This window comes from Pimephales promelas, chromosome 3 (genome assembly GCF_988280905.1).
Source record: "Pimephales promelas chromosome 3, fPimPro1.hap1.1, whole genome shotgun sequence".
In the NCBI taxonomy this organism is placed as follows: Eukaryota; Metazoa; Chordata; class Actinopteri; order Cypriniformes; family Leuciscidae; genus Pimephales; species Pimephales promelas.
In genome coordinates, this window is record NC_142771.1 from 3544687 (window position 1) to 3572028 (window position 27342).

General features: G+C 40.7%; 1 protein-coding gene across 2 annotated transcripts; it reads right to left on the minus strand.

Moving 5' to 3' along the window:
- Positions 1-1743: 1743 nt before the first annotated feature.
- Positions 1744-26076, minus strand: LOC120486259 (endoplasmic reticulum metallopeptidase 1). 2 transcript variants are annotated; one of them, XM_039682158.2, is made up of 16 exons: positions 25186-26076; positions 22646-22935; positions 21214-21341; positions 18623-18728; positions 18234-18380; positions 17872-17964; positions 15678-15890; positions 15252-15517; positions 15059-15166; positions 14407-14590; positions 12954-13147; positions 11309-11461; positions 6810-6991; positions 6621-6736; positions 5424-5587; positions 1744-5341 (listed from the first exon to the last, which is right to left on the minus strand). In XM_039682158.2, the coding sequence occupies exons 1-16, from the start codon at positions 25500-25502 to the stop codon at positions 5174-5176; spliced, it is 2829 nt and encodes a 942-aa protein (XP_039538092.2). In that variant the 5' UTR covers positions 25503-26076; the 3' UTR covers positions 1744-5173. The 2 variants fall into 2 exon arrangements, with proteins under 2 accessions (XP_039538092.2, XP_039538100.2); XM_039682166.2 differs by lacking the exon at positions 15059-15166 and having other exon boundaries at positions 25186-26071.
- Positions 26077-27342: the final 1266 nt, after the last annotated feature.

Below are 27342 nucleotides of genomic sequence, written 5' to 3' on the forward strand. Positions count from 1 at the left end.
ACATTCACTTTTGCCGCCTCGGGTGGCTATATTATTATCCTGTATAGCCTATTTAAGTTATTAAATCAATATAAAGGGGCGATTTGTCCACTAATGGCTTAATAAACAACTACTAGTCGACTAGAAAAAACTTTAGTCGGAGGCAGCCGTTATTCCAAATATTTTCGAGCCAGCAGGGCTGAGCGCGCGACCCAGAGCGGAATGAGCGAGCTGAGGAATATTCAGAAATGCGCTCTCTGCTCACATGCTCTGATCGGAACAAAGGAATATTGAAATAATTATTCATTAGTTTATATCTCGTACACTGTCCATCATTTTAATCCAATATCAAACACAGTAGCCTATGTTATGTCTATTTTCATTTTTTTTTTTTTAAATAGACCTGCCTTGCCAAATGGATTTCTCTTCTTTTATTTTTTTTACATTTTGATAGCTGCACTTTTATTTTCTGTTTTTTGAATTCCATGCCAGTTATGACACAGCTGCACTTTTATTTTCTTTATTTTTTAACTTGCTGCTATGTTATTTGATGTAGATAGTTAGTTTGTATTTAGATACTACTTGTACATCCTTGTAAATTAGAACATTTTAAGCTTGTTGCGTATTTCATTAGCATTGTGTTGGGGTGATGGGGGCAGTGGGGCTTAAATCCCCCTTGTCCAAAGTTGGGGAGTGACCGAAAAAAATTGAGAACCACTGCGTTAAATCAAACAACCATGTAAACGTTGTAATCCTAGTTGCTGGTCCCTTTTATGACGTCATCACCCAGTAACCGTAAAAAACATGTGACCTTTGAAGAAACCCCAATAAATGTTATTTTAACACATTTTAAGAGAAATGTTGACATACATACTTGAGCACTTTAATTTACACATTAATTTGTTGTGGTGGTTAACCTGCAATTTACAGTTTAAATGTGTTTGATCAATCACATAATTATCTAATGTGATATGAACATTAAAATACACAATACTGGCATATTCTGACACCAACAGATTGATAATTAAATTTCATTCAAAACTTTCCAAAACGTTTGAATTATTAAGGCCCGTTCAAGAAACAAAAGATCAGTTGAATTTCACTGTGAGAAAGAACACAACTGTTTGAAGTAAAGCGGAATAGATTGTACATATTGAAATTATTATTATTTGTTATACAAGTCTGTAAAAATGTGCACAAAATTTAGGTCAACGTTCTGATAACATTAACAAATTGTAAACCATATACAAAATACATGTAAAATAAAGCTATTTAGTTTGACTTGATGTTGACTAGTTTGACTTGAATTAATATGAAACTTTACTGACCATTTTTTGAAGAAAAAAAAAACGACTTTTGCAGCCATTTCATAATTTATCTGTTTATCTAAAAATTAATATATGCTTGAATGTTTCTAACATGAATGTTCTCCAGCATCATGAATGAATGAAGAATAAACACCAACCTCTCTGTTCTTCAGGATCTTCAGTGTGTTTCATTCTGCAGGGTTCTGGATCACTCATGTTCTCACTGTCCTCTTTAATAAACTCAGTCTTTACAGATTTCAGCTCTGCCTGATGCTCGTCTATACTTGTAGCTGATGCGAATTTACAAGCATTTATTGGAGAATGGCAGTGGGAGGAGCTTCACTGACAATGAATTACAGTGGGAGGAGCTTCAATGATGATGAATTACAGTGGGTGGAGCTTCAATGATGATGAATTACAGTAGGAGGAGCTTCAATGATGATGTAATCTGCCAAAATTTCGAAGTTACTGAGTTTATTTATATGCTCATGGACAACAAATTAAAATAATGTAAATTCTTCCAAATATAATAAAGATAAGAAAAAAGTTGAAAGCATAAAAAGAAATAAGCATAGGCTACATTATAGTGACCAACAAATTCTCACAGTCTGTTCACACTAACGACATGAGTTAGTGTCAATTTACAGGCCATCTGAAGACATCAGCATAATAAAAGAGGAGAAAACAAGAACTATTGTCATGAAATAAAGAGTGTTTTCAGCAGATCTGTTAATATTGATGATCCTCAGACTATCAACACTCATTCAACAAGCCATCAGGATCATCAGCAGATCATCTCACTTTATTCTGAGTGTTTGTTAGAAACACAATATTTGAGTCAGGATAAATGATAAAAGCCTGTAAATCTGCTACATATTGAAAGATGTTACTGTTTTTCACAATATAGGCCTTAAAATGGATAAATCATCAATAACAAAATATGTCAATAACCTATCTTTACGATCCTCTACAGGCAATTAACTACAACACCATAATATGTGAATCTAAATATAGTTGGACTTTATAATAACTATTAATTGCAATAAACGGAAGGGTCAAAAGTATTCATATTCATTAGGCCTACTCAAGTAAAAGTAAAGATACTAGGGTTTAAAAAGACTTCTGTAAAAGTTGAAGTATCAACTCAGGCTTTTCCTCATGTAAAAGTGTAAAAGTAGCCCACTGGTTTCAAAACTACTTAAGTATAAAAGTAAAAGTAATGTATGGATAAAAATTCCATTAAGGACAAAGCTTAGACCGCGCCACAGTGGCCTAGTGCACTCAGTTTCTATGTGGGGATATTTTTTGACCCTATAATGTAGTTGCAAACACAAACACACACGCTTTCTCTCTCTATTTAACACTAACATACTCGTCTCCTCTTCTCTCTCTCTCTCTCTCTCTCTCTCTCTCTCTCTCTCACACACACACACCCTCTCTCTCTTTCTCTTTCTCTCTCTCACACACACACACACACACACACACACACTCACGATTATCTTTGCCACTTATCCCGCGATTGTCATACAGTATAGTAAAAACGGCTGTCCTCAAATCAATATTTGACGCGATTTAACCCGTATTCTTGAGCAGAAAACTGTTGATTTCTCCGTCGCTTACCTCGTCTCTAGGTTTCCCAATTCCCTCAGAGGAGTTTTGCCGCTTTGCACAACCAAATATCACTGCAGCCTCTCACAGGTTAGAAGGAAAACACAAAGCCAATCAGTTTAGCGATGTGTGTTCAGGGGGCGGGACTCTATTATTATCCGTGCCTGTTATCGGTCAATTTTTTGAATGACGACAAGCCAGAATGACAACATACCTAAAAGAAATGGTAGTAACGACGAGGCTATTTTTAAAACGTAGGAGTAGAAAGTACAGATAATTGCGTGAAAATGTAAGAAGTAGAAGTAAAAAGTCGGCTGAAAAATAACTACTCCAGTAAAGTATACCCAACATTTCTACTTAAGTAAGGTAGCCTAACGCTGACACCTCTGGCAATAAAGTAATTCAATCACATACAGATTTGTACAGAAACGGACAATGATCATAAAACTCCTTACGTTTCCTGTCACACTTTATTAATATTTGTCTATATTCTCATGCATAGATTTGAAATTCCCTACATTCATTACTCATACAGGGGAAATAAAGTGTTAGAATAGACATTCATTTTAAAGTAATTTTCAGTAAATATAATCTGATCAAAGATAATGTCGACAAAGAAATAAAGGTAAACATGAAAATGGCAACACCAACGGTCCGTGTAACGCTTCACAATTCAATTTTCGGACCATACAATACAAATGCAAAAATGAAAAATGGAAACCAGAGATTATTTTTCTTGTTTTTCCAGTTACATTGTCAATGGACAGTTGCCTTTGGTCCGTGTACTTTTTCGTTCATTCATTAATCTATTTCGGAATGAAAGATGAAATTTAAAAAGGGTGCAGCTTGGTTTTTTGTTTAAATGAAAAAAAAAAAATGAAAAAAAAACCCAGAAATTGCTGTATTTTGTTTTCCAAATGTATTGTTGTCATCAAATAATAGTATTAGAAAACTGGACGACATTTACGATCGTTTTTTTAATCTGTAATATTTATTTGCACGTTTATTGTATTTCATTTGACTCAAAGCCGGCGCCAGCCGAGCGCTGATGAGGGGGCGTTCCCATTAGTTAACGCATGTCACCACTCTTTTGCCATGTTCAATATTCTCCCCAACACTTTTTAAAACATCTTCGCGGCACGGATGTACCAATACAAATTAATACAACATTTCCAGTTAACTTTCCGACCATTCAATTTGTTCGCTTGTCAAATTAGAGTCCAAGGTTCAAAATAGCCCCACACTAACACAGAAACATAATGAGGGTCTATTACATGCAAAACGAAGCATTGAGAACTTTGTAAGTGTACAGACCATTTAATAAGAAGATACTTTATAAAGACAGTTCACTCGAACGACGTGCTGAGTGATCTGAACTGTATGAAGTTAGCGAACTTCTAAACTGTCTGAACGGCGTTTGTGGATCGACTTATCGAGACTATTTTCTAAGATGGCTCCTGTCTGTATACACGAGTTCACCTTTAAGCGTATGGTAATCAATGCATTAAAACAAAAGTAATACATTTGTGAGAAAATAAGAAAAAAAACATTATGGGAGTGACTAACGTTAACTGGCATACGCAGACATGATCAAATCTAGCAAAGAATCGAATGAGACAACAAATCAAGCCCCCCAAAAGGAAAAAAATTAACGTGCAATGCTTAAGTCGCTGCCAGTTCAAGGAGTGCTGAAATCAATCACTCATCATTAAAGTCATTTATTTGGCTTCGTTGTGGCTTATAACTTTTGGTATAAAGGTAAATATTTGTCATTCCTGGCCATAAGATGTTTAAATAAAAGTAACATTAGACATGAAAGTTGTAGGTTGTGTTTGTATAATTCCGTATCTTATTTAGCTGAGGTAAATTAAACTCAATTCTCGCGTATCCTTGCTTGAAGATGAATGAGACGGCCTAGCGGTTGGTTGAAATTTTAAAGGCTGATTTTCTCGCTTCAGGGCGGTGATGAGTACACATGTAGTCCAGTGGTTGTCCAAACACCCTAGGCACAACCTTAAGCAACCAACCTAAGATGGTTGGTTACGTTGTGCCAACGTTACACTAAAATTCATGTCAACGGTCATATTTATACAAATAAATGGATGTCTTTGAGGTGGAAAAGATCTTAGCTTCTCGTCAGGGTCCGATCAGACGTACACATGTTTCCCTCATGCAGAGAGTTGGAGAACTGCAGGCATGTGGAAATGTAAGTAATTCTCGACACTCGTCATTCATGGAGTGATGTGTGTGTGAGATCGGGGCCCTTGAGCAAGTGGCCCTCAGAACCTGTACACGTGGTACGTGCTGATCCATGAGGATGGGAACACCCAGGGCGGGAATCTCTTCAGGAACGACTCCAGCTGCTCGGAGCGCCGGTCTGAACCGGAGAAATAATGAGCTGTGATGGCCAGAGAGATCAAGCCCTCGTCAGGAGACGCGTCTAAGGACTGAGAAACACACATCAACTCTCACAATAAACACCTCCACGCTCCTCATGTTACAGCTGTGCTTCTTTGGCTCAAAATCCACCTGAATCTCAAACCAGAAGTTCCAGGCAGGAGCGTCGAGGCCGTGAGAGTAAAATATGTAGTCTTCTTCGCTGGGGTAGTAGTACAGCTTCCCGTCACCAAATGCTTGGGACATCAAAAACGCATCGGCGCTGGGCAACACCAACAGAGACATGTGACTCGGACCTGAGCGAGAACAACAGGAGACACTGAACATTATTCGTCATTAATAAACACAGGGAGTGAACTAAACCTGTCAAACACACTCACTGGATTATTGAATGCTGCTGATTATTTCATTTTATTCACTAAAAATCAAGGCAAATATTTTTTATGGATAAGAAGTTTAATAAATAACTAAGACAAATGTATATTATAAAATATATGATTTATCTTTAATAAAAAAAATACAACAAATGCTATATATGTAAACATTTATTATATATTTTATAAAAAAATATAAAATTAATTTAATTATAAAAAATTATAAAATTTAATTCTAAATTTACTTATCAAATAAAAATTATTAAAAACAGTTTTTGAAGAATAGTCATCAACAGTCATTATTCTTTTTTATATTTATGCGTGTGTGTGTTTTTTAATATATTTAATTTTAGTCACTGAAAATCAAGGCAAATATGTGTATGGATGTATGGATGGATAAAAAGTTTAATAAATAGCTAAGACAAATGTATATTATAAAATATATGATTTATTTTTAATATAAAAATACAACAAATGCTATATATGTAAACATTTATTATATATTTTATATAAAAAAATATAAAAACAATTATCAAATTAATTTAATTATAAAAAATTAGAAATTAAATTAGAAATTAAATTATAAAATAAAAATTATTAAAATATTAAACTTGTATTTGTTTTACTAGTTTAAAAATGGGAACATTTGTAATATATTAATTTAAACTAAAAGCAGATTTAATAATTAAACTACAGTCATCTGTAACGATTATTTTAGTAATCGAGGAATCGGACGATAATTTCAACGATTAATCTGTAATACATTCTTATGGGTGGTAAGGAAAATCGACCTAAGCAAACAATAGCCTTTAATACATAATTACAATAACAAGTGGTTTAAATAACGTATCAAAAGCAAGTAATAATATCTCTGTTAAAACAGATCATGCAATAAATCAATCATCTTATGTGCATTAGAAATCTGGCAGACATTTGCTTCCTGATGAAATCTCACCTTTGACCTCAAAGGTCATGTTAACTGTTCCCCATTCAGTGTCCTGTCTGGATAAGAGCTGGAACTCCAGCGGAGCGTCAGGAAAGGCTTCAGGAGCCGGAAGATACCAGTTCTCCCTGAAACAACAAGAGAAAGACGTCACGAGGTTCAGGAAGTACATCCTCCAATCCTCCGACACCACACACTCACGTGATGGAGAGCCATGGGAAGGGGCAGTAGAAATTCTGACAGTGTGTGTGGATGCTGTCGTTGATCTCAGGGATATGAGGAGTGATGTGCTGCATGCCGGTGTAATCCAGACTATTGATCCAGAATCCCGAGTCTGAGCTCTGCAGAGATCCGTTCAGCGCGTAGGACCTGCGTGTGATGTGCTGAAAACACACACACACACTCACGATTCATTGGATTGGGACACATTTTACTGAATAATGCTTTGTGCTTTGACAAAAAAAAAAAAAAAGATTAATATCTCTACACAGTGAAAACTCCAGTGTAAAATTAACTTCCCTGGGAGTATATGACACACACTCAAAAGTAGGGGTTTAACGATATTCAAGCAGAACCGAAAAAACGCAATACACCACCCACGATATGTACCCACCACCCACGATATGTACCCACCACCCCATGTTAATAACATTTTATTCACAGCAATCATGCAAATGACCATAAAAGCTTATTATGACACATAAAAACAAACTAATTTCCAGCTAATGCTTACTTTATTTCCTGCTTACTTTATTTGGTTTGTACGGAGCCCCTCTAGTCCCACTTTGGTCAAAAAAATTTATTATAACTATCTTGTGGCCTCAAGATAGTAACTCGTGGCCACAAGATAGTAACTCGTGGCCACAAGATAGTACAGTAACTCGTGGCCACAAGATAGTAACTCGTGGCCTCAAGATAGTAACTCGTGGCCACAAGATAGTAACTCGTGGCCTCAAGATAGTAACTCGTGGCCTCAAGATAGTAACTCGTGGCCTCAAGATAGTAACTCGTGGCCACAAGATAGTAACTCGTGGCCTCAAGATAGTAACTCGTGGCCTCAAGATAGTAACTCGTGGCCACAAGATAGTAACTCGTGGCCACAAGATACTAACTCGTGGCCACAAGATAGTAACTCGTGGCCTCAAGATAGTAACTCGTGGCCTCAAGATAGTAACTCGTGGCCTCAAGATAGTAACTCGTGGCCACAAGATAGTAACTCGTGGCCACAAGATAGTAACTCGTGGCCTCAAGATAGTAACTCGTGGCCACAAGATAGTAACTCGTGTCCTCAAGATACTAACTCGTGGCCACAAGATAGTAACTCGTGGCCACAAGATAGTAACTCGTGGCCACAAGATACTAACTCGTGGCCACGAGTTACTATCTTGAGGCCACGAGTTACTATCTTGAGGCCGCGAGTTACTATCTTGTGGCCACGAGTTAGTATCTTGTGGCCACGAGTTACTATCTTGAGGCCACGAGTTACTATCTTGAGGCCACGAGTTACTATCTTGTGGCCACGAGTTACTATCTTGTGGCCACGAGTTACTATCTTGAGGCCACGAGTTACTATCTTGAGGCCACGAGTTACTATCTTGAGGCCACGAGTTACTATCTTGTGGCCACGAGTTAGTATCTTGTGGCCACGAGTTACTATCTTGAGGCCACGAGTTACTATCTTGAGGCCACGAGTTACTATCTTGAGGCCACGAGTTACTATCTTGAGGCCGCGAGTTACTATCTTGTGGCCACGAGTTAGTATCTTGTGGCCACGAGTTACTATCTTGAGGCCACGAGTTACTATCTTGAGGCCACGAGTTACTATCTTGTGGCCACGAGTTACTATCTTGTGGCCACGAGTTACTATCTTGAGGCCACGAGTTACTATCTTGAGGCCACGAGTTACTATCTTGAGGCCACGAGTTACTATCTTGTGGCCACGAGTTAGTATCTTGTGGCCACGAGTTACTATCTTGAGGCCACGAGTTACTATCTTGAGGCCACGAGTTACTATCTTGAGGCCACGAGTTACTATCTTGAGGCCGCGAGTTACTATCTTGTGGCCACGAGTTAGTATCTTGTGGCCACGAGTTACTATCTTGAGGCCACGAGTTACTATCTTGAGGCCGCGAGTTACTATCTTGTGGCCTCGAGTTAGTATCTTGTGGCCACGAGTTACTATCTTGAGGCCACGAGTTACTATCTTGAGGCCACGAGTTACTATCTTGAGGCCGCGAGTTACTATCTTGTGGCCACGAGTTAGTATCTTGTGGCCACGAGTTACTATCTTGAGGCCACGAGTTACTATCTTGAGGCCACGAGTTACTATCTTGTGGCCACGAGTTACTATCTTGTGGCCACGAGTTACTATCTTGAGGCCACGAGTTACTATCTTGAGGCCACGAGTTACTATCTTGAGGCCACGAGTTACTATCTTGTGGCCACGAGTTAGTATCTTGTGGCCACGAGTTACTATCTTGAGGCCACGAGTTACTATCTTGAGGCCACGAGTTACTATCTTGAGGCCACGAGTTACTATCTTGAGGCCGCGAGTTACTATCTTGTGGCCACGAGTTAGTATCTTGTGGCCACGAGTTACTATCTTGAGGCCACGAGTTACTATCTTGAGGCCACGAGTTACTATCTTGTGGCCACGAGTTACTATCTTGTGGCCACGAGTTACTATCTTGAGGCCACGAGTTACTATCTTGAGGCCACGAGTTACTATCTTGAGGCCACGAGTTACTATCTTGTGGCCACGAGTTAGTATCTTGTGGCCACGAGTTACTATCTTGAGGCCACGAGTTACTATCTTGAGGCCACGAGTTACTATCTTGAGGCCACGAGTTACTATCTTGAGGCCGCGAGTTACTATCTTGTGGCCACGAGTTAGTATCTTGTGGCCACGAGTTACTATCTTGAGGCCACGAGTTACTATCTTGAGGCCGCGAGTTACTATCTTGTGGCCTCGAGTTAGTATCTTGTGGCCACGAGTTACTATCTTGAGGCCACGAGTTACTATCTTGAGGCCACGAGTTACTATCTTGAGGCCGCGAGTTACTATCTTGTGGCCACGAGTTAGTATCTTGTGGCCACGAGTTACTATCTTGAGGCCACGAGTTACTATCTTGAGGCCGCGAGTTACTATCTTGTGGCCACGAGTTAGTATCTTGTGGCCACGAGTTACTATCTTGAGGCCACGAGTTACTATCTTGTGGCTACGAGTTACTATCTTGTGGCTACGAGTTAGTATCTTGTGGCCACGAGTTACTATCTTGTGGCCACGAATTACTATCTTGAGGCCACGAGTTACTATCTTGAGGCCACGAGTTACTATCTTGTGGCCACGAGTTAGTATCTTGTGGCCACGAGTTACTATCTTGAGGCCACGAGTTACTATCTTGAGGCCACGAGTTACTATCTTGTGGCCACGAGTTTGTATCTTGTGGCCACGAGTTACTATCTTGAGGCCACGAGTTACTATCTTGAGGCCACGAGTTACTATCTTGAGGCCGCGAGTTACTATCTTGTGGCCACGAGTTAGTATCTTGTGGCCACGAGTTACTATCTTGAGGCCACGAGTTACTATCTTGAGGCCGCGAGTTACTATCTTGTGGCCACGAGTTAGTATCTTGTGGCCACGAGTTACTATCTTGAGGCCACGAGTTACTATCTTGAGGCCACGAGTTACTATCTTGAGGCCGCGAGTTACTATCTTGTGGCCACGAGTTAGTATCTTGTGGCCACGAGTTACTATCTTGAGGCCACGAGTTACTATCTTGAGGCCGCGAGTTACTATCTTGTGGCCACGAGTTAGTATCTTGTGGCCACGAGTTACTATCTTGAGGCCACGAGTTACTATCTTGTGGCTACGAGTTACTATCTTGTGGCTACGAGTTAGTATCTTGTGGCCACGAGTTACTATCTTGTGGCCACGAATTACTATCTTGAGGCCACGAGTTACTATCTTGAGGCCACGAGTTACTATCTTGTGGCCACGAGTTAGTATCTTGTGGCCACGAGTTACTATCTTGAGGCCACGAGTTACTATCTTGAGGCCACGAGTTACTATCTTGTGGCCACGAGTTTGTATCTTGTGGCCACGAGTTACTATCTTGAGGCCACGAGTTACTATCTTGAGGCCACGAGTTACTATCTTGAGGCCACGAGTTACTATCTTGAGGCCACGAGTTACTATCTTGTGGCCACGAGTTAGTATCTTGTGGCCACGAGTTACTATCTTGTGGCCACGAGTTACTATCTTGAGGCCACGAGTTACTATCTTGTGGCCACGAGTTAGTATCTTGTGGCCACGAGTTACTATCTTGTGGCCACGAGTTACTATCTTGAGGCCACGAGTTACTATCTTGTGGCTACGAGTTACTATCTTGAGGCCACGAGTTACTATCTTGTGGCCACGAGTTACTATCTTGTGGCCACGAGTTACTATCTTGAGGACACGAGTTAGTATCTTGAGGCCACGAGTTACTATCTTGAGGCCACGAGTTACTATCTTGTGGCCACGAGTTACTATCTTGTGGCCACGAGTTAGTATCTTGAGGACACGAGTTAGTATCTTGAGGCCACGAGTTACTATCTTGAGGCCACAAGTTACTATCTTGAGGCCACAAGATAGTTATAATAAAATTTTTTGACCAAAGTGGGACTAGAGGGGCTCCGTAGGTTTGAGTAAACTGTACCTGAACAGAGACACGTTTGGGTCGCGGGCTTGATGGGTCACCAGAATATGGGAAGAACAGACCAGAGCAGACCAGAACAAACATCAGCGTGAACACTGACCCCAGAACAGCCAACATACACTTTGTGCTGCGCCACAGATAGATGAAATGCATCTAGAGAGAGAGAGAGGGAGAATAGCTGGAATAAGTTTCACGTAAAAATCGGTGTATTTTTTTTTTTCAATGTATTCTCTTTAATTATTTAGTTTGGTCCTAAATCATATTTAACTGGTAGAACTCAATGTGTTTCTGTGAACAACCATCGTTCGTTAGTTCTTAATTTACGCACAGGGGTACCACAAGGCTCGATACTCGGCCCGCTTTTGTTTAGTTATATATCAATATAACCTCCTACTGTCATACTTTCTGTCTATCAGCCTATGCTTTTTGGGTCGTTATCTCTAGGCCTACACTTAATGAACGAGTGTATAGACGAGCCAGTGCAGTTTCGGCGATTTGGGAAAATAACAGCCCGGGCTATTATTTGAAGTTTTACGGTATGTCTTTCCACTTTGTTTACGGTGCCGTTGTCTTACTCTATATGCTGTTGATGAAGAGAACATATGCGAGAAAATAATTTCCCCCGGTTGTTGTTTTAGTACATTATGACACGTAAAAGTGACACATCTGTAACGTATTGCTTTCAATGAAAAATGAGAAACATTTCATGTCAATCTTCCACTGAGGCAAAGCGCATGGGAATTTTCATTACAATAATATATTGGGATATAATTTTGTCATCATGACATATGTTGGGGTATTTTCAATTTGAACTAGCGCAGCCTATAAGCGCCTCCTAAACCTTTACAATATCTCCATATAAAACAGTATAAAACACCTAACAGCCAAACAAAAGTGTCACAGTGATTTAAGTTGTTTTGGCCTTATATATAAAACAGAGAGAAATACAAAGGGATGTGATCGAGACCACAAGCTCAATAAAATGTTGTAGCGCTAAACAAGAGCCTGAAATTCGCGTCCGAAATTTTCGCACGTTAAAAAATAAATACGACCACCCGTTATGTCAATCACGCTTCCGAATCTTTCGTCCGTCATTAAAAAAAATGAATTCGAGATTCGATTTTCTGCGTTTTTCGCATCCGTAGAAAGCAGTTTGACTGATGTTTTGACAATTCAGAGCCTCCAAATCACGAATACGAAAAACCGCATATGAAAATTAGGAACTCAGTGTGCACTGGCCTTAAGGCTCAGTAATGGTCATGTGACTCCTGTAATTGACGCCAGAGGAAAACTCGAGGCGCTCTTAGATTCTGTGTATTGACACAAAAAAATATATAAATTAAAATTAGCATTATTTACATATTAAAAAACAAGATGTATATAATTTATATTATTTTGAATAAAATAATAATTGTGTAAAAGGAAAATTAGCTTGTATCTGCTGATTGTATTAATCTGTGTTAAAATTAATAAAAAGAAGAAACCGCATCTTCCATATTTCACTTCTGGTTTAAAAAAGGAAAAATTACATGAAATTTAAAATGATTTAATCTCTGGTTGTTATACTTTTTAATGTTTGGATTTAAATGTTTGAATTCAAATGTTTGAATTTTGAACGTTTACTGTGTTAGTCTGTATGACTCACGAAATAGGTAGACAGAATCACGGTTGCCAGGGTAACGATTGACCCCATGAAGAAGTCGGGTCGGATTTCCCTGGTTCCACTGCGGCCCTGAATGGGTGTAAAGATCTCAAAAACCACCCAGGTGAGGAACATGATGTGGACGTACGGCACGGCAAGACCCATCAGGTACAGGACGGTGTACAACAGAGATGCTCCTGCACACACACACACACACGCCACTAAATCATGAATGACCTCATTTAAACTACTGCTGACCAGAGACCTGAAACGCCATAAAAAGGATGGCAAAATAAAAGTCCAGTTTTAACACACATATTATAAAGTAATTGTGACCAGTTCTACAAAACTATTTAAAACAAATTTTACAAATATATATATATTAAAAAAAATAATTTTGCTAAAATGTTAAGTCTGTTTTATATTTGCATACAGACATTATACATTCCAGAATCAAGTAATTGTCTTTTGTGTTGACATTGTATTGCATTGAAGCCAAAGCAAATTACTGGAATATCAGTAAATGTACTGCGTTGTGGTTTTGTTTCAACTTTTAGTTCATGTCTCTTATTTTGTTATTCTCCTGTGCTTCACTCTCTGATTGGTTCATTGTTTGGTTGTTCACACGTGTGTCTTGTTGTCATTGGTCTCTGTGTATTCAAGCCCTCATATTTGTCATGTTTCTGTGTTGTGTATTGAGGTTTGAATGCTGGTCCATGTTCCAGGGTTATGGTTTCTAGTTAAGTATCTAGGTCATGTTTATTTTGTGTGTCATGTTTAACTCATGGTTTATGTTTCACATTTTTTTGGATTTTCAACATTATGATAAACTGTATTTGGGTCCTCGGCATCATGATTTTAATCTGCTTCCATTATATATCAGCATTGTTACAGTGAGAGCATCTCATTTTTTTCTACACAGTATTAATCTGCATCCCTAACAAAAACATTTACACTTATTTAAAAAAAAAATGTATAGCACCTAAAAAAAAACAAAAAAACAAAAAAAATAATAATATACAATTAACAGTGCTGGGAAAGTTCACTTTCTACATGAACTAGTTCAAAGTTCATAGTTCATACTTCACAATTTTGAACTAAGTTCACAGTTCCAAAAATGAACTGGTTCATAGTTATTTTTTTTCATATGTTGCTGCAAGCTATTTTTTATTTATTTATTTGTAATTATTACCACAGCCCATATTCAACCACAAACAGTAATTATTTCATCGGCAGGCAACGTCTTGAAACTGTCGTTCAATGAACACGTTCAGGCACAACACTGACAATTAATATCTTAAGCAACTGTAAAAACAGATATGCTTCAAGTACACCAAATAAGCTTAATCTCAGAGGAATACTGTAGACACGCACTGTTTTACTGTACTGATAACAGTCCACTAGTGGAGATGGGGCGAGTGAATGTGAATCAGGTGTGTGTGGCGTGACCTCTGACCTTTGGCTCTGATGAACATTCTGAGAAGCAGTTTGCTGACGAGAGGAAACACCACCATCATCATAGGCACGTACGCTGAACACAAGCCACACACAGTGAGGAAGAGCAGCAGACAACACCACAACAGCAGACTGACGTCGAAGAAGAGCTCGGCCAGATCCACACGACTGGCGCTCTGAACACACTAGCGGAGAGACGAAGAGAGAGAGAAATATTAAAATTTATAAAAGCATTAAAATTTTAATCACATCATATTTATAGAAATTGTGAAAAATGTTTTCCATAACAGAACACAACCATATATTTTCAAACGTTCATTAACGTTTAAAAAAATCAATTAGCAGTCTAGATTTCAACATTATAATCACCTTTTTTTCAATTATTTTCTTTCTGCTAACATATATTGCCATTTTTGCCTTGCCTACACTAACATTTATCAATTGGCATTCATATTGTCTTCTTCGGGTATATTTAAAACCAAAAATAAAAACTGGTACTGTACATTTTTCATCAAAACAAATGAAAACATCCTTCAACAAGTTTGAGCGGGACATAAACACATGAAAAACAGTTTCTCTTTGAGAACAAAAATGCCACTTTTGACTAACATTTGAATTTATGATAGAAATAAAAGAATTAACCGTAGCTATACCATGTATAATTCTCCACTGTAAGTCTCAATATATACTCCTCCGCCATTGACGCTGACTGGTAGGTGCGAGATGCATTCTGGGATAATCCGGGATTTGAACTGTATTGGCTAGATCAGAAGTGAACTTGGGCATCGACTGATGACGTTTCACAAGAGCACTGTCATGTGTGGTGTGTTTTGTCCCCTTACTCACCCTGTAGTACAGGCTCTTGGCTAGCGTGTGTATCAGCAGGATCATGCTGGCGGCAGCGGATCCGTACAGAGAGACGGCAGCGTAGAAGTGTGTGTACCAGAACATGGAGCGACCCATGAGTGTGACGAGCCAAGCCACCAACAGAACCGTCAGCAGAGCCATGACCCAGCTCAGGACCACCATAACCACCGCACACACTAGATCACGCGTGTACCGACAGCCTACAGCAATACACACACGCGCCAGATCACGTGTGCACCGACAGCCTACAGCAAAACACACGTAACGTCAGAGCTTTAGAGAGGCTAACATCAAATACATCAGTATGAAGCTGATGACATCAGCTTCACCCTTTAGGTGATGCCTGTTCGACACACGACTCAACACATTCATGATGAATAAACTGGTCATGTGACCATCACGTACCCACAGAGCTGTTCAACATGCACTTCCAGCCCAGGTAGATCACCGTGGCGACGGCAAACACATAGTTGATGATGGTGCCGACGTGAGCGGGATACGCCACCATCGTCAATCCCAGCAGGTCGAAGAACACCATGTTACCATGGCGATGCTCCGAGGAATCCGCCAGCTCATCTGACATCACCAGGTGCTTGAGCACAGACAGGATGTTGTCGCCTAGTGACCGAGAGAAACAGGAAGTTTATCATTCTCAAAACAACTGATAGGCAAAGCAAGGCACCCAAAGAGATGGTCCTCACTGCAGAATACGAAATGCAGGGGGAGGAGTTGGACCCATATCCAACTCCTCCCACCTTACATATACCTAATCCTACCCCTGATCCCTAACCCCACCCCTAATCCTACCCATCTCCGACCCCTGATCCCTAACCCCACCCCTAATCCTACCCATCTCCACCCCCTGATCTCTAACCCCACCCCTAATCCTACCCATCTCCGCCCCCTGATCCCTAACCCCACCCCAATCCTACCCATCTCCGCCCCTGATCCCTAACCCCACCCCTAATCCTACCCATCTCCGCCCCTGATCCCTAACCCCACCCCTAATCCTACCCATCTCCGCCCTGTGATCCCTAACCCCACCCCAATCCTACCCATCTTCGCCCCTGATCCCTAACCCCACTCCTAATCCTACCCATCTCCGCCCCCTGATCCCTATCCCCACCCCTAATCCTACCCATCTCCGCCCCCTGATCCCTAACCCCATCCCTAATCCTACCCATCTCCACACCCTGATCCCACCCCTAATCCTACCCATCTCCGCCCCTGATCCCTAACCCCACCCCTAATCCTACCCATCTCCGCCCCTGATCCCTAACCCCACCCCTAATCCTACCCATCTCCGCCCTGTGATCCCTAACCCCACCCCAATCCTACCCATCTTCGCCCCTGATCCCTAACCCCACTCCTAATCCTACCCATCTCCGCCCCCTGATCCCTATCCCCACCCCTAATCCTACCCATCTCCGCCCCCTGATCCCTAACCCCATCCCTAATCCTACCCATCTCCACACCCTGATCCCACCCCTAAACCTACCCATCTCCGCCCCCTGATCCCTAACCCCACTCCTAATCCTACCCATCTCCACCCCCTGATCCCTAACCCCACCTCTAATCCTACCCATCTCCACCCCCTGATCCCTATCCCCACCCCTAATCCTACCCATCTCCACCCCCTGATCCCTAACCCCACCCCTAAACCTACCCATCTCCACCCCCTCATCCCTAACCCCACCCTAATCCTACCCATCTCCGCCCCCTGATCCCTATCCCCACCCCTAATCCTACCCATCTCCACCCCCTGATCCCTAACCCCACGCCTAATCCTACCCATCTCCGCCCCTGATCCCTAACCCCACTCCTAATCCTACCCATCTCCACACCCTGATCCCTAACCCCACCCCTAAACCTATCCATCTCCACCCCCTGATCCCTAACCCCGCCTCTAATCCTACCCATCTCCACCCCCTGATCCCTATCCCCACCCCTAATCCTACCCATCTCCACCCCCTGATCCCTAACCCCACCCCTAAACCTACCCATCTCCACCCCCTCATCCCTAACCCCACCCTAATCCTACCCATCTCCGCCCCCTGATCCCTATCCCCACCCCTAATCCTACCCATCTCCACCCCCTGATCCCTAACCTCACGCCTAATCCCACCCATCTCCGCCCCTGATCCCTAACCCCACTCCTAATCCTACCCATCTCCACCCCTGATCCCTAACCCCACTCCTAATCCTACCCATCTCCGCCCCTGATCCCTAACCCCACGCCTAATCCTACCCATCTCCACACCCTGATCCCTAACCCCACTCCTAATCCTCCCCATCTCCGCCCCCTGATCCCTAACCCCACCCCTAAACCTACCCATCTCCACACCCTGATCCCTAACCCCACCCCTAAACCTATCCATCTCCACCCCCTAATCCCAAAATATATATTGCGCTTATTTGTATTGGTTAAAATAACAAATAAAAAAATATGTGTGTGTTTGTGTGTGACTTGACTTGTGTGTGATCTTCTCTCCCTGAGCATCTGGAGTGTCTTGAACAGAACATCAGCTCAGATCTTCAGCAGATGTTTTATTCCTCGGGTGCTCATATGAGTCTGTGGATCAGGAAGCATGAGTCTCACCTGCTCTCTGGATGGAGTCGATGTGGATTCGCTCCGGAGTGTCATATTTAGTGTGATAAAGGTAACCGTTCTCTATGAACGCAAGATCAATCCCTATAGAAGAAAAAGAAGAAGTCGTCGTCTTTAACATGACGTGAATCTCACAGTCCCAATAAAGACTCCTGATTTTCTTATTACCAATAACTTTTCTGTTTGTATTAACACCATATCACTGATATACCACTAAATATATCAAATGTAATAGGTATTTTTCCTATAAATTGAAGTTTAATCTCTAACTTGTTAATACTGTATTGTTGTATGTCGACGTTCTGCCAATCAGAGCTGCTGCTGTTTTTTTTTTTACAGTGTGCATTCCATACCAGGAATATTCCCGAAGTCCCTGAAGATGCGGAAGTCTGTGTCTGAGGGAATGAATCCGCTCTGGAAAACCTCCTGACCGACGACTGAGGCGAACGGGTGAACGGCGGCTTGCACATACGCCTGGACCAGCCACGGGTTCTCTGGACCTGACACACACACAGGCTCATTCTTCATTATTTCCTCGTTTAACCCAGTTTTTCAAGACTATTTAAATCATGGGGTGAATTAAAATAAGAAATATTTGGATTTTAATCTGTTTTAGCTGATTGTCATGCTTGCTTTGTGTTCTCAAGGCAGAGAACCTGTGACACAAGATGAGGTGAATCTCTTTAACTCTGCCACTTGTTCTACAACGCAGATTCTCCTGCTGTACACATTTATTATTTACCTGTCTGAAACACCAATTCTTTCCCTCCCACTCCTGCTGCGTCCAGGTTCACAAACGCTCGCACCTGCTGAGCCCAGGGATGCTTGGTAATGAAGCCATGACTCCCCTGAGAGAAAGGCATATGTTAAAAGAGATCAAACTACACTTTAACATGCATGTGTGTGGCAAACACACTGTGAGACCATGAATGATGAAAGTGATGTGAGCAATTTACATCAAACCGCCTATGTAAGATAATCACATGCTCACTGAGGTCATCCTGCTTGGACAAATTCAGCCCCCTGTCATCCACCCCAGCCCACGTCACCCCCTCTGTCTTCTGGCTATCTAATTTTCTCCGCCAACATCACTCTTGGTAGCCTAGAAATCAGGACGCACCCTAGCGGCAGCAAAAATTATTTTGCAGCAACTCTCCGTTGGCTTTCGAAGTGGAAAACCCAAACTCTGGTCCGGCCAATCACATCGTGTATAGAGTTGGTGGGCGGGCTTAACACAATGACGGTAGAGTTGTGACGGTTCTGCGCCGTGATTTCCATAGGTGATTTCCCTGCTATTTAAAAACAAACAAGATGCAGCTGGCGAACAGCGGTCTTTCGATTCGGCTTTGGCCGCGACTCTGGAGGACTTGGAGTTAAGAGAATTTCACTTAAGTCACTCTTAAAAAAGGAAGATGTTCAGAGTTTTGACGACAGGATATGGCAAACGTTTAATATATCAACTTGCTCTGCTGGAGGGAAAACGCATTGGACTCACTCATCCACAGCCGTTCGTTGCTCTGGTTGGTTGTGGGGCTATCCTATTGCGTGCAGAGGGATATTGAAAGACAACCTTTTATCCCGCCCCTCGGATTGAGTTATGCCAATTGTGAGTTCCCAGACCTAACATCTGGCTAGACCAGGCTACACTCTCGGGTCTGCAGAGAGAAAGTGGAGCAAATCGAAAGATCCTACTGACCTTGGTCTTTATCAATCCCTCCTTTCTTCCTTCCCTGCTAATGTCTCTACTGCTGAAATAACTTACTATCACAACAAAATTAACAATTCTTCTGACTCTTGCAAAACCTTCTCCTCTTTTCTCAACCCGTCTCCATCAGCTGATGATTTTCCACATTCTTCAGAAATAAAACAACCACCATCAGTGGCCAATTTGTCACGCAACGACACACACACATCTTAACAACTAAAACACACACATTATCCCCTCTTTCTCTCTGCTATCAGAGGCAGAAGTCTCCAAACTCCTCCTTTCCAATCACGCCAATAACTGTCCGCTTGATCATTTTCCCACTAATCTACTTCAAGCCATTTCTTCCTCAATTGTACCAGAACTTACTCATTCATAACAACACTTCTCTTCACACTGGTATCTTTCCCACAGCATTTAAGCTGGCTCGGGTATCCCCACTGCTTAAGAAACCCAATCTAAATCCAGCATTTCTAGAATACTACAGACCAGTATCCCATCTTACTTGTACATTCATGGCTAAAACACTTGAATGAGTTCTTTTCGAAGAGATCTCTGCCTTTCTTACACAGAACAACCTCCTGAGCAACAAGCAGCTTCAAAAGTGACACTCTGAGACTGCCCTGCTCTCGGTTCTTGAAGCTCTGAGACTGGCAAGAGCAGTTTACAAATCCTCAGTCCTCATCCTGCTGGATCTGTCTTTTGCGTTTGATACAGTTAACCGCCGGATCCTCCTGTCAATCCTCAAGATGAAAGGCATCTCAGGAACCGCACTCCGATGTTTCAAGTCTTACCTCTTAATAGGTCTTTTAGGGTGTCATGGAGGGGATGAGATGTCAAACATCTAGCTACTGGAGTGCCTCAGGGCTCAGTACTGGGACCGCTTCTCTTCTCAATCTACATGTCATCACTAGGATGGTTTTTCCTCTCACTGCAATGCTGATGACACACAACTCTACCTCTCATTCCAAACAGATAATCCGATGGTAGCTGCTTGCATCTAAGCCTGCCTGACAGACATTTCTGGCTGGATGAAGGACCACCACCTTCAACTAAACCTTGCGAAGACAGTGGTCTCTGCCAACCCAACACTACACCATAACTTCTCCATTTAGCTGGGTTCATCATCCATAACTCCTTACAGGACAGCCAGGAATCTTGGAGTTGTAATTGATGATCAATTGAACTTCACTTACCACATTACTAGAACTGCCCGGTCCTGCAGATTTGCCTTATACAACATTAGGAAGATCAGACCCTTTCATATCAGAGCTACACAACTCCTTGTCCAAGTGCTTGTTCTATCCAGATTGGACTGTTGTAATGCTTTCTTATCACTGTCAAACCTCTGCAACTGATCCAGATGCTGCAGCAAGAGTTGTCTTTGACAAGCCGAAGAGAGCACATGTCTGATCTGCCCAACTCAACCTGAGCTGATGAGTCTTTAGCCATCTTCAAGAAATGGCTGAAGACTCATCTTTTTTGGCAACACTTGATCCATTAATATTAGCACTTTTTCTCTTCTCTTCTTAACTTCTATTGCTCTCCTCATTTGTCGATGTGGATAAAAGTGTCTGCTAAATGATTAAATGTAAATGTCAAAGGTCAGCCATGTCGTGACCTCTCACCGTCAGCATGTTCTCCTCTGCCCCGTTGAACAGGAAGATGACACCGTGTTTGAGAGGTGTAGAGAGATTAGCTAGAGAACGTAAAATCTCCAACATCACTGAACAGCTGACGGCATCATCACTGGCTCCTGAAACACATGAACACTATACATTATCGATCACACAGTACCTGCAGTACTGATACACTAGACTAGAGTAAAGAATGCACACAAATATAGAAACATGACTCAAAAAAAATAAATAAAACATGCTATGGATACATACAAATACATAAAACCATTCATTACAAACAAGATGCTGATAATGCAGATACACAATTACAATAATCCTGTCAATCAAATGCATTCAAATCTGTCTGTAACCAGACAGTTTCTGGTCTCATTGACTTCCATATGTCAATGAGACCAGAAACTGTCTGGTTACTAAGATCTGGCTCTGTGATGGCTCTCTAGCCTGTGGAAAAGCAAACTGGTTCTTTGAAAGCTCATCAATCGAACCAAATCTGAACTGGCCCTAGCTCTAGCTCTGAACCAGCACCTGGTTCTTGTTGGTGGAAAAGGGGTATGAGTGGAAAACACACTGAGCGACAGAAACATGACAGAACAACAACACTGTTGAGGAACTAAAATAACAAAATAACATTCTGACTAAAACCACAACACTTATAAAGGTTATGCGTGTGACATCACCATTGGCACTGCGGTCACGCCCACTGAGAGGCAGACAGACAGAGTGGAAGAAGCTGTTTTGCCACTCAGTCCGGCTGAAGGGGGAGTGATCCGGCGGGAAAGTGACGTCAATGCATAACCTCTATTAAGCACTCATGCATATGCATCTTTTGCATGCAGATCACTGAGACTTACAAACACACACTCACACATCGATGTTCCTGCTTTTCACTTTCACTTCCTGGTTTTCTAAGGATCAGAATTTCACAACACAGATGATGTCAGAGTGTGATAGGAAATAATGCGTTGAATAACGGAGGCCAGCTAGTAAGAGCTGCGTGTAAACCTCACTCCCCTGATCTCAAGAGAGGGACTCGAGTGATTGCGGCCTTTCGACCCGAGTTTGAGTCCCGCACAGAGCAGTGTGCCCTGAGGGGTTACATATGCATAAATATTGCAAACAATAATAACATGCCTGTCGATTCACACCCACCATCAGACACAAAACACAGTGAAAAATAAGAAAGCCCTGAGATCTGACTCAAAGATCACTGACTCCAAACCTTAAACTGCTCGATCTGATCGCTTAGCAAACTAAACGAACAAAGCTGAGATAAAGGTCACGCAATAAGAAATATGGAATGAGTTCTCCATTAATTCTCACAAACTCTAGAGAAGGAATTAAGAAAGAAACAGCACACAAACTCAAAGTCTGCTGAGGAGAACGCCAGCAGGATGACGTGTGAAGGGTTGTAGAAACACACCCGGGCTGTCGGCCACCGTGTCGAAGTGGCAGTTAGCGAGCATGAAGTGCTGCGCGCCGGTTTTGGGCTCGAGTCTGACGGCGATGTTGGTCAGGTGGTCGTAGCAGATGAGGAAGCCGATACTGAAGGTGCCGCTGGGCCGCTGGACGTCCACTGTGATGGAGTGAGAGCCAGCTTTACTCTCAGACCGGATCTGCTCTATCTGATCCTGAAGGTAGTTCACCGTCACCTCGATCTCTGGGCTTCCCACGGTCCGCGGCCCGACGCTGGTGATCCGATCCAAATGCATCCTGAAGCACATCGTAACACATAACTTTACACATCTGAGCACAACTCTGCTGCTCTGTTTTTATTTGATTGTTATCATTATAGTTTTGATTCTATCGAGTTTTTGCAGTGAAGCCAAATTCTATTCTATTCTACTTTATAATAACCTACTTTATTCTGCTCCAATCCATTCTAATCTACTCTATTCTAGTCTGTTTTATTCTATTCTTGTCTATCCTACTATATAATATTATTCTATTTACTTTTCTATCCTACTTTATTCTGTTCCATCCATTCTGTTCTATTCTATCCTACTATCTTCTACTCTATTCTTTTCTATCCTACTTCATTCTGCTCCATTCCATTCTATTATATTCTACTCTACTCTATTCTATTCTAGTCTGTTTTATTCTATTCTAGTCTATCCTACTATATTATTCTATTTTCTATTCTATCCTACTTTATTCTGTTCCATTCCATGCTGTTCTATTCTATTTAGTTCTATTCTATCCTACTATATTCTTCTATATTCTACTCTATTCTTTTCTATCCTACTTTATTCTTCTCCATTCCATTCTATTATATTCTACTCTATTCTATTCTAGTCTGTTTTATTCTATTCTAGTCTATCCTACTATATTATTCTATTTTCTTTTCTATCCTACTTTATTCTGTTCCATTCCATGCTGTTCTATTCTATTCAGTTCTATTCTATCTTACTATATTCTTCTATATTCTACTCTATTCTTTCTATACTACTTTATTCTGCTCCATTCCATTCTATTCTGTTTTATTCTATTATATTCTGTTCTATTCAATTCTATCCTACTATCTTCTTCTATATTCTACTACTCTATTCTTTTCTATCCTACTTTATTCTGCACCATTCCATTCTATTATATTCTACTCTATTCTAGTCTGTTTTGTTCTATTCTAGTCTATCCTACTATATTATTCTATTTTCTTTTCTATCCTACTTTATTCTGTTCCATTCCATTCTGTTCTATTCTATTCAGTTCTATTCTATCGTACTATATTCTTCTATATTCTACTCTATTCTTTTCTATCCTACTTTATTCTGCTCCATTCCATTCTATTAGATTCTACTCTATTCTAGTCTGTTTTGTTCTATTCTAGTCTATCCTACTATATTACTCTATTTTCTTTTCTATCCTACTTTATTCTGTTCCATTCCAGTGTTCTATTCAGTTCTATTCTATCCTACTATATTCTTCTATATTATACTCTATTCTTTCTATCCTACTTTATTCTGCTCCATTCCATTCTATTCTGTTTTAGTCTATTATATTCCATTCTATTGTATTCAATTCTATCCTACTATATTGTTCTATATTCTACTCTATTCTTTTCTATTTATTCTGCTCCATTCCATTCTATTCTACTCTATTCTAGTCTGTTTTATTCTATTCTAGTCTATCCTACTATATCATTCTATTTTCTTTTCTATCCTACTTTATTCTGTTCCATTCCATTCTGTTCTATTCAGTTCTATTCTATCCAACTATATTCTTCTATATTCTACCCTATTCTTTTCTATTCTACTTTATTCTGCTCCATTCCATTCTATTCTATTCTATTATATTCTGTTCTATTATATTCAATTCTATTCTATCCTACTATATTCTACTCTATTCTTTTATATCCTACTTTATTCTATTCTACTCTATTCTGTTCTATTAAACTATTATTTTATATTCTACACTATTCTTTTCTATCCTACTTTATTGTGCTCTAATATATTATGTTATATTCTATTCTACTCTATTCTATTCTTCACGGATGTATGAAACATTTACAATAGGATGAAAGATTTAGAAAGATGAACAATTTTCATTTAATGATAACTTTAAGCATCATTAGTAGAGAGATCCGCAGTGATATATAAATAATAATGCAAATATCCTCTTATTTGAATGTTCATAAACTGTATCACATTACAGCATGTTTTTTAATATTTTCCCCAGACAAATCAAACCCAAACAGACACATATTACTGATGTTTTAAACCTCATGTTATTAAGTTGTAATCACTTATATTATTTTACCATGGCTTGGACGTTTTGTAAGAATTAAAGTCATGCTAACACAAACACGAAAGTATGATGCAATAGTATACTATATGCTGTACTTTTTCCAGCAATGAACAAACTTAAGTTGTTTTGATTGGTACTGTGAACCAGCTACAATCTGTATTATGAAAAGCGCTATATATATATTTGACTTGACTGTACTACTACTATGGTAAATTGTACCTGGCCCGAGTGGCGTTGAAGTGTCCTGTGCTTCTGCTGCGGATGATGATCTGCTGGACTGAGACCAGAACCAGAACCCACATCAGACTCAGGAACCCGAGCAGCAGAACCACAGCGCAACTCTCGCGCAGAAACTCTCTCTTCTTCACTGCCGTCGACGTGTGTTCGCGGATCCGGGGGCCGTTCAGCGCGGCTTCCTCGTCGCCATCGTCCGGCTCTTGGTTCTCCTGGGTCTGCAGGGTCTGGTTCTGCTGGGTTCTGATTCTGCGGACAGTAGTAGAGTCTCTCTCGCTCATCTCCATGTCTGGATTGCTCATGAGATTCCACTAAGATCTGCTGTGTGTTCAGAAACGTATCATAAATCCTTCTTGAAAGCTTTTTCCTTCATTCTCCACTGATCGCTGATTGTTTGTCTTTTGTCTGGACACAAGGGATCAGTTTGACAGAAACGAGGAATAACGAGTGATTTCCTGGAAGTTAGTAAAAGGGCGGAGTTAATGATCACGCACTAAAAAGTTACACGCTCACAATCAGGATTTCTTCAGGTTATTTTAAACAAAATTTAAACCCCCAGGTTTAGCCTAAAGGCCATTGCACACGGAGTCCTAAATTCGCATCCGAAATTTTCGCACGTTAAAAAAAAAAAAATCGACCTCACGTTATGTCAATCACGCTTGCACACCGCCTCCGAAACTTTCGTCCGTCATAAAAAAAATCGGATCAGGTTCGATCTTATGCGTTTTTCGCATCCACAGCCAGCAGCTTGATTGTTTTTTTTTTTTTTTTTTTTTTTTTGACAATTCAGGGCCGGGGGGAGCTCGTTACTGTCTATGAAGCTCGTTCCGCACATCATTGAACATATGCGCAGTGCTTTCAGTTTCAGTTTCAGTTTTCAATTCGATCCTAGCCTATATGCTCTCTTCTCTCGATTGGATTATGAATAACCTCCCCTTTCAATCAGATTGAAATTTCGGGTCGATTAATGTGTGATTGAGCACCCAATACGATAACTAATGTATTATTTTGGGTACAATATAACCTGTAGCCTATTCAGCTGGTCTGCCCAGCGCTTCCACCGGGCCGCGCGCGTGCGTGCGTTTGTGTGTCTGTGTCTCCATACCTTAGACATACTGACAGTCTCTGTTCAGAATCGATTGGTTCACGGAAATTGGTGGTCTTGTTTTTAAAAGGTGGCTCCAGAATCGCAAGCAAAGCATCAAACTGTCCCACTGACATTCTGAGGTAAATTTTGAATCGCTCAGGATAAATTCGAAACTCCTTGATAAGGAGGTGCTTCCTCTCAGCGCAATTTCAGGATTGGATGGACGTATATTTTCTCTTTCTTCTCTTTTCAATAAGAGAGAGGACAACAAAATCGTCCTCACTGCTTGACGAATCCATTTTGAATTTTTGCGTTTTTTTCCCGCAAAGGTTTAATAAATACGCATCGGACTCAGTGTGCATGTGCAAGGTTTCTCTGCGTGACGAATTTTTAGGCTGACGAACACGAAAAAACGCACACGAAAATTTCGTACTCAGTGTGCAATGGCCTTAAGTCCCAGTTTCTCAGGTGGGGCATGTTGTCACTGTCACAATGATCCCCTATTAGAATATTCTATTCAATACTTTTATGGATTATATCGATAAAACATGACAAAAAGGTGAAGTCAATGATTGGGAATTATTTTTATAATTAATTATTTTACTGTGTTGAGTTGTGTTTTCCAGTGTGTTCATTGCCAAACTCAAAAAATATTTTGTTTACAAGTTATTATTTTTTTTAAAAATCCATTATTTTATATGAAAAAGTAAACAATTGTAAATATTTTAGTTTGTCTTGTATATTTTATGATCAGAGAATAGCATGATCATATTGTAGGCCTCCTCCTCCTATGGGGCATGCTGTCACATTTCATTTCCATTCTTTCAGAGTAAATCGGGAAAAAAATATGCACTCACTGCATTAATAAAACAAAAAAAAAAACACATAATTGTAGACATATGGGAAATTAATGTTGGAAAAATAAATACTCTAAACCCTAAGATTTACACAAACTGAGAAAGTCCTTACTAGCCTACTGTCTGACATGAAAAAACAGTTCAATGGCCACACCAGCCTTAAAAATTAAAAATAATTATAGAATCTCTAGGTATGGT

Excerpts from the sequence above, each read along its gene's own strand:
- LOC120486259 (XM_039682158.2), bottom strand. The coding sequence starts at position 25,502 with ATGAGCAATCCAGACATGGAGATGAGCGAGAGAGACTCTACTACTGTC. Across the intron at positions 22,936-25,185 it reads TTCAACGCCACTCGGGCCAG|GATGCATTTGGATCGGATCA; the intron begins GTACAATTTACC and ends GATGTGCTTCAG. Across the intron at positions 5,588-6,620 it reads CATGACCTTTGAGGTCAAAG|GTCCGAGTCACATGTCTCTG; the intron begins GTGAGATTTCAT and ends GTTCTCGCTCAG.